Source organism: Ascaphus truei, chromosome 2 (assembly GCF_040206685.1).
Source record: "Ascaphus truei isolate aAscTru1 chromosome 2, aAscTru1.hap1, whole genome shotgun sequence".
Classification (NCBI taxonomy): domain Eukaryota; kingdom Metazoa; phylum Chordata; class Amphibia; order Anura; family Ascaphidae; genus Ascaphus; species Ascaphus truei.
This window is the reverse complement of record NC_134484.1, coordinates 193,590,881-193,605,260: the sequence shown is the minus strand read 5'-3', so window position 1 is coordinate 193,605,260 and position 14,380 is coordinate 193,590,881. Positions and strand designations below refer to the sequence as shown.

The 14,380-nt window shown below is 44.5% G+C and overlaps 1 protein-coding gene across 1 annotated transcript in view; it reads left to right on the top strand.

Annotated features, from left to right (window-relative positions):
• Positions 1-14,380, top strand: part of BMP6 (bone morphogenetic protein 6) — a 181,792-nt gene that overhangs the window by 137,539 nt on the left and 29,873 nt on the right. Inside the window, exon 4 of the mRNA XM_075585743.1 lies at positions 13,266-13,463. Within this exon, the coding sequence (XP_075441858.1) occupies positions 13,266-13,463 (198 nt within the window). The remainder of the gene's footprint in view (positions 1-13,265; positions 13,464-14,380) is intronic.

Below are 14,380 nucleotides of genomic sequence, written 5' to 3'. Positions count from 1 at the left end.
CAGCGCCTCTCCCAGCCGGGCACCTCCACCACAACATGTCCTCAGCGCCTCTCCCAGCCGGGCACCTCCGCCACAACATGTCCTCAGCGCTTCTCCCAGCCGGGCACCTCCGCCGCAGCATGTCCTCAGCGCCTCTCCCAGCCGGGCACCTCCACCACAACATGTCCTCAGCGCCTCTCCCAGCCGGGCACCTCCGCCACAACATGTCCTCAGCACCTCTCCCAGCCGGGCACCTCCGCTGCAGCATGTCCTCAGCGCCTCTCCTAGCCGGGCACCTCCGCCACAGCATGTCCTCAGCGCCTCTCCTAGCAGTGGGAAATTTAAATGTGTCCTGCCGGCTGGCGACTGATTGTCCTGCATGCCACCGGTGCGCTGTGACTGGGAGAGGCGATTAGGACATACTGCGCTGGAGGTGCTGGTGTTGACGGCAAGGTGACCAGCGGTGACTTGCCCTGCGGTCAGTAGTTATGGCAGCGGAACACTGGTGACGAAGATGATCGTTGTCAAATGTCCTGTACCAGTGGCATAACTAAATAATTACTGTAACTCCACACAGACACTTCCCCCTCTAAGAATTTTAGATTGGGTGATAAGGCTGCAACTGTGTTGCTGCTCAGCCTTGCTGGGGGCAGGAAAATAGCCAGGGGGGGGGTGGAGTTTGGCTGTGTGCAGTGACCTCGCTGCCTCTGTCCTCCTCCGAGCCCAATCTCCAGCGCCAGCTAGCAGGGCCCGCCTGTGCTATTTGCCCCCCCTTGCATTGCGAGATTTAGCAGCACAGTAGTTATGCCACTGTCCTAGACTGACAACATACCAAACGGTGTGACCAATTGCACACCTCACTCCTGTGCTGTGGCAAATTTCCCATAAGGCTTCCAAATACGTTTTCTGTGCTCTCGGGCCTATCGAGCCTGATTGGAAGTCACATATGTCAGACGCCTCCTTGCTGTCTCCTTTCTGCAGTCCTCCTCCATCCGATTCGCAGCGGCAAATGACAAAATGTCAGAAGCGTCACAAACGTGGCGTCACACGGCGTCTTGTCATGACAACGTGATGGCACAGCGTCAAATGACGTCATGGCATTGCGTTACCTTGGCAACAAGACGCCGTGTGAAGTCCGCAGCATCATTTGACGTTGCAAATCGGAAGGAAGAGGGCGGCAGGATGCGGACGGCACATGTAAGTGCCGCTGCTCCTGTGGTTCGTTAATTATAAACATATGGGGCAGTAATCAATTGTTGTTTATAAAACCACCAATAACCCACTTTCCTCTGCAACATTGGCAGATTTGTTCTGGCAGGTCTAGAGGGAGCCAAAACTATATTTATAAACTTTCCTTGATCTTAAAAAGAGGAGTCAACCACTTCACTACCCGCCTGCAACAAATTGCTCCAGCCCGGTTAATATGTTTATATGGAGTTTATTAATCTTCTGTTTCTGCTTTAACTGTAATAATGCAGTAGTTGGATCCAGTGGGCTGTGTTGGTTGAAGCTGCTCCCAATTATGTCATTGCACAGATCAGTGAAGGCCTGTGATCTCTATTTAAGATTAAGCTTGGCTTCTATAATTGTGTTTTTATTATTTACAGCATCTCCATTGATTGCAATGAATGAATTGGGCTGTTCCAGAATGTTTTGTGTCATGTCTGTTAGAAAAGAAATGCCGTTGTGAGACCACATGTTACATTTAACAGAGCTCCTCAGGAGAATGTCTGTGGTTTTGAAAATATTAACCTGCTGTAACGTGTGGCCTGTAATACATCAGAATAATGATACCAGAGCTTGCACCAGCTGAATGGAATAATGTTGCAGCTATGTAGATACCTTTTCATCTGACTAATGTAAAACATATTTATGTTGGTACGCTAGTTAGTAGCAGGTTATCTTACACTTGTTAAACACTTTATTGTTCTTCACCGAAATAAAGCCACCATAATAGTAACGTATAAACAAACATTATAAAACTTGATCAAAATAATAAAAGTTGCAGTATATATCATTATCATCATCATCATCATCATCATCATCATCATCATCATCATCATCATCATCATCATCATCATCATCATCATCATCATCATCATCATCATCATCATCATCATCATCATCATCATCATCATCATCATCATCATCATCTTCAGCCCTTGTCATTCCACTGCTGGATGAAGGCCTCACCAATGATCTTCCACGGTCCATGGTTACAAGCCTCTCTTCTCCTCCATGTAGCTCCACCACATTTTCTAGTTTCATCCTCCCATCTATGGTTGTTGTCTTGGACTTTTCATCTCTCTTGAAATTCAGTCAAGTACCGTCTTTGTTCAACGAGAGTTATTTCTTCTTGCGAAATGTCCAGCCCACTGCTATTTTAATTTCGTCCCCCTTGTGATGATATCACTGTGACGGTAGGGGGGTAACCAGGCTCTCAACAAAGGTCAAGCCCGTGAATGGTTACCCCTGATCCGTGTATTGGGGTTCAAGACTGTCAGCTCTTGAGCCCAGTGATTGTCAATGCATAATGTGTAATGTGCAACAAATAATCTTTGTGCTTTTGCCTTTCCAGGGATGCCAGCGAGCAGGTATTACTAGGGAATGAGTTTCAAGAGGGGTTTTGCGGAGGAATTGTTATCAGAATGTGCATAGGTAGTTGGGGTCCAGAGTTGTCGGTTCCCCATAAAATGTACCCAAGAATCATGTCTGATTCTTGGATTTATGTAGGCACATTGTCCCAGCAACCTCTCCCCTTGATAACGCATGTGCGACTCACTGCTTCAGCACAGCCCAGAAGGGTAAATGGGGCAAAGGGATGTAAAGTGTCCCTGCAACTATGAGGGGTCCCTAGGTTAAAGGGATACCCAGTTAATGCCCAGGTAGCCCAGAACCTGTATTGGGGTTCATGGACACTACAACCATAAGTATAAGGTTGTGAAGGGACTCTTTGAGTCCAGTCCAAGTCTCTTAGGGGAATAAAGGCTAGTAGAAAATAAAGTGCAGCTTTCTATTCTATTCCCCATACCCAGAGACTTAGGATATAGTACAAGTATATTTGATTAACATTAAGTTTAATATTGTATGCACTGTATATGAGCTGGGACTTTCAGAACCGATGCCCACTTAAACTGACAGGGCTACCAAGTTGGTGCCAGTAAGTCTAGTGGACATCGGAATTCAAAGTATCCAGAGATGCTAGAGGTATGAAAGCCATTTGGGTAGCAGGGAAGGGCTCAGGTAACCACGTCCTGGGAAGAATGGCAGTCCTGTCGGTTGCCATTTGTCCTACCAGACCTGGAGGAACCCAACCCAGCGGGTGGCATTTGAATAGTAAGGGACAGAGCTGGCAAACTTGCGCATGTCCCATGGCAGATTCAGATTCCCCGCTTACCCGGCTTTCCATACTGGCTTCGCTCTGATTGGCTACTGAGAAAGTCCCCAGGCTGTAGTATTTTGTGAATACTATAAGAAACCCCTAAGCCAATCAGTTTGGAGATTCTCAGCTTCAGAAGGACGGGCGCACTTTTTGAAAGTGCTCTTGCACGAATAGCAGAGCACCGGCTTCAGAAAAGTCTGCCCGGGAAATATTCTAAGTCCAGCTTTTTGTGACCAAGTTCTCAGAAACGAACGTAGCGGTCGCGGGTTGGATTTCAAGCCGATTTTAGTTCCAGGACGTTTGGTGCTAAATCCCGGTCAAAGAAAAACTCTTATTTAGAGTGCCCTACAGGTAGGAAAGTCTAGTTTTTGACCCCAGTCCCCAAGTAAATGTGTCTTTTCGCCTGTATTTTGTGTTCCACTGTGTGTATGCCTATTTAAGTGAATAAACTTAAATTTATTTCATTACCTGTTTTGCTCAATAAATGATCCTGCTAAAAAGGTGTATAATAAACCTGGTCTCCCGTGACAATCACAGACTTTTGTTTGGTTTCGAACCAATTCAGTCTTTTTCCTGTCTTCGGGTAATACCCAGCATACATCTCTCCATACTTCATTGCATTGTCTAAAGCTTCTGAATTATTTTCAAATTTAGTGTCCAAATTTCTAATCCATAAGGCTGCGTCGATAGTGCAGGAGAAAACAAATAAAAGGACAATCACTAGGATGCCAATGCATTTGCGTATAGTGCGCATGCGCTAGCGCGGTCACATGCGCTACGGGGAGAACGGCACTTCATGCTACAAACAAGTTTGGATTTCCCACGCGACGGCCAGGTCATGTGAGCGGTTCGCCCAATGAGGGCAAACCAGCTCCGTGATATCATGGCCTGCGCCCCCCAACACGTCTCCCTGTCGCCTCTGCCTGCAGGACAGGAAATCTTCTGCGGCAGGCAAACGTGCGCTGCGCCAAGGAGTTCGGAAGCGGGCAATTCCACTATAGCCGAGGCCCAATTGTATCAATGTACACTTCTTCAACATTTTGTCTTCTTAGTGCATCTAGGACCGCTGAGGTGTAGACAGAATCAAATGCTATTTCGTAATCTACGAATCCTAAAATGAGTGGTAGATCATGTTCATTACTTCAGGAAATCACTTCGTGTACGACTTGGATGTGGTCCATTGTGTTGTATCCACTGTGAAATCCCGCTTGTTCTCTAAGCTGGGAAAAATCCAGGGTCTGTTGCATCCGATTAATGAGTATCTTTGTAAAAAAAATTGAAAGTGATTGTAAGTAGACTAATTGGTCTGTAATTCTTAAGGTCTTCTTTGTCTCATTTTTTTGTGGATGAGGATAACTATGGCATTCTTCCATTGTTCTGGAATTTTCCTGCTCTTCAAGTAGCATGTAAAGAGATTTACAAGGATTTTTTTCGACTTCTTTCCCAGCTTCTTTCAAGATTTACTTTGAATTCCATCTCCCCGGGAGCCTTCCCATTCTTCATGGATTTTATTGCTTTGACACGTCTTCTGGAAGGACGCATGGTACCTCATTGGTGGTTTATTCTTGCTTGTTGTCTGCTGGATTAAGCCCTGTGTTATCTATGTTCACGTATAATTTCATGTAGAAGTCCTCAACTTTCTTTATGATAAGTGCACAGCCATTTATTGTTGATCTATCGTCTTGTTTGAATGCAATGATTTGTTTCTATCCAATCGTAAGTCGCTGTTTTGGCTTCTTAAAGCTTTTGTTATCTTCAAAGTAGTCTTCTTTACCATCACAGTTACATGTTCTTACATATTCAGTTACATGTTCTATGCACATCTCTGCATATTCAATTCTTATACTTGCATTTTGTGATTGCTTCATTTCTTGTCGTTTCCGCATTAATTGTTTTGTCAAATCAGATATATTCTTATCCTGATTTTTGTTGGCGATTCCTCAAGTTTTGTCTGTGCTTTCAACTACAATCTTCATAAATTCTTCATACTGTAGTTGTTACTGTGTACCGTGTATTTTGAGCACGCTGAAGCGATTTTTCAGTTATAGTTGAAATTGTCTGCTGTTATTCTTGAGGTTATTGATTGTTTTTCTCTTCTTTTGAATCAGTTTTCTTCTTTCCAACCTCGCATTCAAATGTAATCTGCAGCGAACCAATCAGTGATCACTCGTTGTGTCAATCCTAGTGTAATATCATTGATAAAAATGTTATGGTCTTGAACATAAACAATTTTAAACTCATAAACATCCAAAGTTTTAGTGCCTGTTATGAGAATACTCATGCCCAACATGAACCAGGAAGCTGCTCCGCTTGTCCTCCTCTGCTCAAATGGTCACAAGGTCACCTCCTCACGAGTCCTCCCAATAGGTGTTGTCTCCTAGAGAGTCCTCCGGCAACCCAAAGCAGGCAAGGGGAGATGCAATCCGATTGGTTGCACTGTCCGTGTCGTCACGCGATAGCGCGATCGGCGCTAGGATATAAATTTAAGCTTTAAATAGTATTGTGTACACCTTGAGAAAGGGCATACTGCCCGAAACGCGTTGGTGGACCCCTGTTGTGACCTAAGGGGGGACCTTTGATCCACTTAACATGGAATAAACACCTTTTTGATGCTGCATGCCGTGAGCCTCCTTCTATTCCTTTTGGCAGTGCACTGCCTTATCTTATACCTGTTCCAGGTTTATAAAGGCCAGCAGAGATCTATTATTTTCAGTTAATGTGATTGAATTTAGTTTGATTTAACACTTAATAGCTTAGTGGGGTCAATGAAATATAGCTACCCATAAACCACATATAGTATGTAAAAGAGTGGTGGTTAACACTTGATTGAAAAACCCATCCCAAGGGGGTTAACCAGACTTTCTTGAATTAGTCAATCTATTATTATATTATACATGGATAGAGATACATTGAAATGAATCCTAAATGACCCTGTCCCAACTTTTAAATCATTGTTGATATTCATTGGACAAATTCCAACTTTTTGGTATATCGCCATCTATATGAGAAAATTGAAAATAGATAGATGAGTAAAGATACATTAAACCATAGTCAATAAATATTGTTTTATATATTGTTATAATTTTCTCTACAACATTATTTATTATTTTGTGTGTGTGTGAATGTGGCCTTTTTAGCTTTTTTGGCTTTTACCTCCGCTGCAGCTTGGGAGAAGGGAGTTTGCTGCGGAGTCAGGTGACTAGGCCTGGCCAATGGAGTGTTAGGTTTCCCTGCTGAGGCAGTTGTTACAGTTGGTGCTCTGAGGGCTTGCTGTCAGTTGGAGCTGGGACACAGCTAGGGGAGGTTGTATAGGTGCAGGGGTCTGTGACCCTCTCCACTAGGCCAGAAATCCCCTAGGCCCCAGTTAGGCCCCAATGCACTCTAGATTATTGCTGCTTTAGGGAAGGCCCCTTCAGTTAGGGATCCTGCCCTTTTAGTAATTAGCCTGCTTAGGGCCACAGTGGTTTTATTTGAACTATTTCTGCTGCAGTCTGTGACCAGACTGCCAGAGAGGGAGCAACCATCATTGCGGAAGTCACTCCGGAGGGAGACATCCCATCTTGTAGAGGATATCGTTGGATCGGCGGATCCCCTGCTTCTCGTTGTTAGCGCACCCGGGTGTGGACACACCCGGCAGGTACCGTTCACCAAACGTGCACCAACACCGGTATAATAAAGCGCTGATCACGCCTAGAGGGGTGGACATCTTTTGGGGACACTTATTGGGTTAAGTGACCAAGGGACACCTCTGGAACTGTGGACACGGTGTGGGGATACACGATGGTGGGACAACGCCCTGCGCGGTGAGGTATAGCTGTAACCATTAGTATTGCTATTGCCTGTATGTGGTTTATGGTTATTGCTCACAGTAAATGTTATTATTGTTATTCTTATATCCTGTGGACTGTTATTAATAGTTCCTGCTCTGGGTTAAGCCATCCAATTGGGATTCCGTGCAGGTGGAGGCGCTGCCACTCAGTATATTCATTACCCCAGGCTCTCAGTAGCGGAGGCTCAGATCCCTGTGAGCCGACAGGTACCGCCAGCACTAGTAGACCCTTCACATTAGAGGGAAAAAGGGCTATGTGTGTGTGTGTGTATGTGTATATATATATATATATATCGAGAGAGGGAGAGAGAGAGGGAAAGAGAGAGGGAAAGAGAGAGGGAGAGAGAGAGGGAGAGAGAGAGGGAGAGAGAGAGGGAGAGAGAGAGGGAGAGAGAGAGGGAGAGAGAGAGGGAGAGAGAGAGAGAGAGGGAGAGAGAGAGAGAGAGAGAACGCCCCATAGCGTAAAAATGTACATTTAATGATGGAAAGAAGGGGAGGGGGGGGAAAGAAATACACTCACAAAAGTGAGTATAAAATAAGCGATTGTGAATATAATCACCGCCCAGTTGGTGGCTCTGTGTCCGAAATCCACAGCTCAAATCACACTCCGTGGTATCTTCACAAAAGTCCAATATAAAACAGATCTCCTGTTGCTGGCAGCCGCAGAATTTCCCGCACTAGATTCAGTCTGGTAGTGCGCATGTGCGGTGACGTCTTGACGTAGTGTCACAGCGTGCAGCGTAATTGCGTTCCCTCGTTGGGTCACTGTATTATGTCAACAAGTACCAGATACACTGTGGTAGGTTCATGTTCATTAAAGAAGAAATAGTTTTGCCTTTATAGCTCGTAAATGTGTTACACTGTTTTAAACTAATCTGAAACACAAAGATTACTTTAAAATTTGAGTTCAAAGTCGAAAACGAGAACGTCACTGTCTGATTGCATAATCGATAACGCATTAATCCAGCAGCTCCCACTCCTGAATGATACAAATTATTTTTTTCACTCCTCCGAGCAACCATCCTTGATCAGGATTAATTTTATTTAGGCATTAAGCATTATGGATCATAATTCTTGCTCTATCTCAAGCACTTTATAACTATGCACTTGATGAGGTCATCATTGTTACGCTTGTGCTGCCCGCAGACCAGACCCGTCCCCTGCACTGAGGTGGGACGCACAGAAACACGCACCCGCAGCAGAGAGAGCGCGTCTGGACTGTGGTAGTAGCGTAGCCGGCCAGGGTACGAGGGCTATAGTAAGGTATGTACTTGCCGGATCCGGGGTAGCAGGAGTGCCGTAGTGAGTTCCGTAGACGAGGGTCGAGGATAGGAGACGTCCGGGAGGTCGTGGTACTTAAGCCGAGCCAGAGGGTCTTAAGAGTTCAGCGTAGACAGGAGGAAGCCGGGGTCGAGATCCAGAGAGAGTAATCAGCCAAGCCGGGTCAGAACCTGAAGAGAATACAAAGCGAGAGCACGGCACAGGGTACACAACTGTTAGAGAAGAGACTATGCAGAGCAATGAGCCAAAGGGAGGACTGGGGTTATAAAGTTAGGTAGTCCAATAGAGCAAGGGACAGAGCAGGGGTGTGCCGTGGAGCACGCTGTGATTGGACGGCATTGTGTTGGGTTTTAGAGAACAGCTGTGCCAGAGGGCGTGAGCGTGGCCAGTGCGGACGCCGGGGGGCGTCGTCAAAGGCAGAATGGGGTGAATAAATTACAGCCGGAGACGCGCGCTCTGTAAGAGAAAGTTGTGTGCGTCCCGGAAAGATGGCGGCCACCTGCTTTTGTGCCGGAAGCGGGCGAGCGGCACCACGGCGGGGATACCGCTGAAGGGGAGATGCGCTGGCGGCTGCGGACCCCGCTGGAGGCACTGAGGGGTCATGTCGCGGCGGACATGATCCCTGATTCCTAACAATTATGCCGTCACAAATTCCAAAGAATATTTATTAGATTATTAAATAATTCATAAATGTAGTAATCTACTGTGACAGACCTATTATTGCTCAAATGTTCATGAAAAATTAGTGATCTTTCTGAAGATATCACGAAAAAAGACCAGGGTCCTGTGTTTTCTGAAGTGTGTGTGTGTGTGTGTGTGTGTGTGTGTGTATGTGTGTGTGCGCTCACACGTGTATAAAGGACCCTCAAATATAATGTTAATTATTTATTTAAAGAGAAAAGGAACATTAGATGTATTTTAATTATTTTTAAGGTCTGCAGCATTTTGTAATTGTTTATTTTAAATTTAACATTTGTGCAGTTCAAAAATGGACAGAAGCACTTCTTACGCAAAATATGAGAACGTCAATTAAAGCTATGTCCTAGTGATGTTCAAACATCAATGTGAAGGCGTATTGTTCCATATCATCTCAAGCTAATGATGTAAATTACAGCATTATTTTTTTTTAAATTATATATTTTTTCTGAACTAGGAACAGGACTGCAATTCTGGGGATATTTACCTCCGATACCACTGTACTGGAATATTAAATATCATCTCAGGACCAGTGACCTTTTAGGTCACAGTTCCATGTTGGCTTGCGGGAAGCTTCCTCTCAAGAGCATTATAAGCCCCTGGAAATGCTGGTACAGCATGTTGGAGGTGAATATTTCCTGAAAAGGTGAGGGGTTCTGGGTGGTATGGCAGCAGTGTTCCTGAAACAGAAGACTTCTGGATAAAATCATGTACAAGAATAATAATTTCTTTGTGACTGCGGTTCTGCTCAGGGAATCCCCCAAGTCTGACATTCCCCACAAAATGCAGGTGGTGGAGCGAGGTGTCAGCAGAGCTAATTACATTTACAATTTCTTTGCACATGACGTTTTTGAACTACACATGTTAAAAATGAACATGAATACATTTATTGTAACGGTTATAAGTATAATTTTGGGGGCAATACTTTAACTTAACTGTGATACAGGTACAGTTTTGCCAACCTGACTCCATTATCATAAGCTTTTATAGAAATGTAGCACCCCCCCACCCCCCTCTGGGGACAACTAATTAATATAAGGGGTTAACGGCCTTAATGGGTTAACCTGGTGGGATCACCCCAGTTTTGCCCCTTCCCCTCAAGTGATATAAGATGTCTGGTGACCAGTGATGTCACCATAGGGACATAGAAAGTTATATATAGCTCCACCAAATGTTCTAAAAGCAGACCCCTTTGAGTTCTGGTAAGGGCCTCTTCATGAGTCCTGTATATAAGTTTAAGTGTATAGTTATATGTATTAAGGATGTCCTGTCACCGTTTATTGTTTTCAGTTAAGGAACGCGCCCTACACTGGCGACACAGTTTATTACACTGCGGCCAGATCCGCAAGCCGGGAGATTTCCCGGCTTGCTAGTGGCCGCCCCTCGGCGCGCGCGGTCACGCGTCTTCGGGAGCGTGCGCCCCCTGCACGCGCGTCCAGGGGCTCCCCGAGCGAGCCCTGGTGTCCCGCGATCGCGGGACAGCGGCAGGGGGTTCCGGGGGACCCGGCGGACCCGGCAGCGGTAGGGAGAGCGCCCCGATCGGAGGGCGCTCTTCCGCTGCTTCGGCGCGCGCCCGTCACTCTCGGGCGCGCGTCAGGCTACTGCTGCGGCACAGAACGGGCAAATGCTCGAATAAACTGTGCCGCAGCAGTATGTAGTTAGCGCCAATAGTAATGGCCCAAGATTATTTTCATTTGGGAAGAGGAGTGAGCATGTGCTTAGTAGGGATTGTTAGAGTAGTACTGTATCTGCAGAGCATAATCTGATTGGCCCCACCGAAAGGTCCTTGGCAAACTCCCGATCCAATATGCATGGATGAGGTGGGCAGTACACAGAGTGACGGGATACTGATCTCAGAGGAATGAATGTATTCCCACTATAGTCCCAATTGAGATGGGGTACTATTGAAAATATGCAGGAGATTGACAATCTAACCATTACTAAAGGAAACAAGCAAGAGTACTGTCCCAGCGTAGGAGTGAGTGCTACCTGGGGAGGAAGCACAGAGAAACCACATTGTTTGCCACCGGTTAAAGTCTGTCTTTTGCATACAGAGCCTTATAAACGGATGTAGTAATAAAGGAATAGGTGGTATGGTACCTTTTATTGAACCAACAAGTAGTTGAAATGTTACCAGCTTTCTAACCCAAGGTCTTTCATCGGGTATTGACGGATTATGAATGTAAATAAAGCTCTTGTTTGTAATATAAAAGTTTCTGGCACCATCCTTATTCTATCTGCATATCCACACCCAGCCTGCACTGACCCAGCACCCTGACAAGGTATGAGAGACTGAGCACAGCCATGTACTGTATATTGAACTGAATCTAAACTCCTTTAGAGCTGGGCAAGCAGGGTTACAGAAACATAACATTTTAAGGCAGATATCCAAGAACCACTTAGCCCACCTAATCTTCCCATTCTCCTACCTCCTGTAAAACCTCAGACCCTACTTGGTCCTTGTCTTTCCTTCTTTAGGATCTTTAGGATCGATATATGTCTATCCCACACATTTTTTAATTCCATAACTTATTCATCTCTACCAACTCTATGGGGAGGCTCTGCCATGAATCCATGACCTTTGTACTGCTGGACACTTGCCCTTAGCCTGCTTTCCGCCATCTTCAGAGGGTGACCTTTGGTCTAGCACTTTAGCTCTCTCTAAAATATACTTCCCTCCTGCGCTTACATATTTGAGAGTTTCAATGATATTCCTCCTCTCCCGTCTCTCCTCTGAACTACACTTAGGCCGCGCTTATAGTGCCGTCGATGGCGACGGTGACACGACGGGTGAGGTCACCCGTCGCCGTCGCCACAGGCGAAAGTTATATTTTGCGCGGCGGCGCGGGTTTCCTGACATTTGATTGGTTCAAGGGCTGTCACATGAGGCGAATGTTGCCGGCTACCAGTTTTCGCGACGCAACGTCGCACTGTCGCTGTCGCACTTACTATAAGCGCACGCCTTATTGAGGTCCTTCACTCTTTCCTTTTCAGTTATGCTGTAGGCCAATTCAGTGCTTTCTAACGCTGATATATATTTGATCACATACTTTATCAAGTGTGTCCTCAAATGTAACAAACAAAGTGTAAACATGTGTATTTAAGAGTAAATTGAATGTTGACCTCTCATGGAATGTAAGATTTTGGACAAATAACAAAAGACAGAGGTGCTCAATGTTACATCCCATTGACAAAATATATATGGTAAAAAGTATAAAGTAAAATACTTCAATAATAATAATAATATTAAATACTTGGTTATTTAGTTAACCCTTTGGCCAAAGGCGTCATAAGCCTGCATACCAACGTCAAAGTATAACCAAATTAATGCAGGTCCTACACTACACTGTGAACCCTTCCTTTTGCCTCTGTAAGAGGGGAAGAACCACCATAGGTCCTGTTGTGGTGGGTGTGGGAGTTTGAGCTAGGTGGGAATGTGTGTTAATCAATGTCTGACTGGTAGCAGTTAATTGGAGGCTGTGGCACCTCCCCCCAGAGCTCACTCCTCCTCCTTCACTTTTTAAACTTGGGAGGTCATTTCATTTGCTGCAAGAACAAGACCTATAATGGTTCTTCCCCTCTTACAGAGGTAAAAGGAAGTGTTCACAGTGTAGTGTAGGACCTGCATTAATTTGGTTATACCTTGGCGTTGGTATGCAGGTTTATTACGCTTTGGCCAAAGGGTTAACTAAATAACCAAGTATTTATTATTATTATTATTATTGAAGTATTTTACTTTATACCTTTTACCATATACAGTATATTTTGTCAATGGGATGTAGCATTGGGCACCCCTGTCTCTTGTTATATACAAATGCCACGCTCAGTAGCTCTCTTGTTGACATAAATATATATTCATAATGTGGTGGGTGTGGGAGTTTGAGCTACCTGGGAATGTGTGTTAATAAATTTTGGACAAATAAAACATGACGAGTGGGAGTTTATCATATTCCTGACAACTGAGCCAAACTGAAAGCTGAGCACAGTAGTATAGATAAAGCTTTGCAACCTCCTTAGTTAGATATGGAGTTAGAAAACACCAGATAAGAAGGATTATGTAAAAGACTGTACTTTCTCTTTTCTCCTCTTTTTTTCAAGGTCAAAATGTGAACACCAGAGCAGCGGGAATAGTGGGCAGAGACGGCCCTTACGACAAGCAGCCATTTATGGTGGCCTTCTTCAAAGCGAGCGAGGTCCATCTGAGGACCACAAGATCGGCAACAGGCAAACGCAAAAATCAAAATCGCAACCGCTACACCCAATCTCAAGATGTGTCCAGGGTATCCAGCGTCACAGGTAATGGGGCTTGATTTGGGGCTCATTCTTCAGTGCCTACAGTTTATAGTCAAATAAGTCAAGAGAGGGAGAAAGAAAAGGAAAAACAACTGATAGGGGCAAATAAATATACACAGTTGGGCATTCTGAACCCTTATCCCTTCAATCATCCATTATCAAGTAGCGATGCACAGTAAATGTATGCAGCAACTGAGCAAATGTTACACAAGCAAAGCTAATCCATGGACATTTCAACAGTATTTTAATAGTTTTGATTGCTGACATATTGCTAAAAGGGAGGCCATGCTGAATAAAACGTGGTAATCTTATGTCTTTGTCTGTACAGTACTGGACATTTGGTTCCTCATTCTACACCGCTTAACCTGATTCTGTTTCCATAGCACTCTGCAATTAGATAGAAATTCCATATTGTTTGCTGATTCAAGTGAGTGGTCCGTACTGTGTCTTCCAGCTCCGGAAGGGGTTGTGTAGAATAGCACCGCTCAGTAAATATGGGCCAGTTTATGTATAAACAAATTAATTACAGGTCAAGCAATAAGCGTGACAATCTAAATGTAACATTTATATTAGATGTAGTTGTAAGGTTGGCTGGCATTAACAGACTACAGTAATTAGTCTTGGGTGACTTATTGCCAGTGGCATCTGATCTCACTTAAATGCATTATACTGTAGCATGCTTTCTTCTAGTGCCTCCTATAAAGTAGTGTATTTTACATTTCCCTTTTATTAAAAGCAAACTATTTTCAAAATTATGAACACTTGTGTTGAACATTTAATTTTTGAATGTATTATAAATCTTTATCCTTATGAAGTTTTTCTACATTTTGTTTTACTACAACAAAGTCAGTGTAGTGATATATTAGAACGTAGTACCGTCAAGCCATTGAGCATTATACTAACTTCTCACACTCTCACAT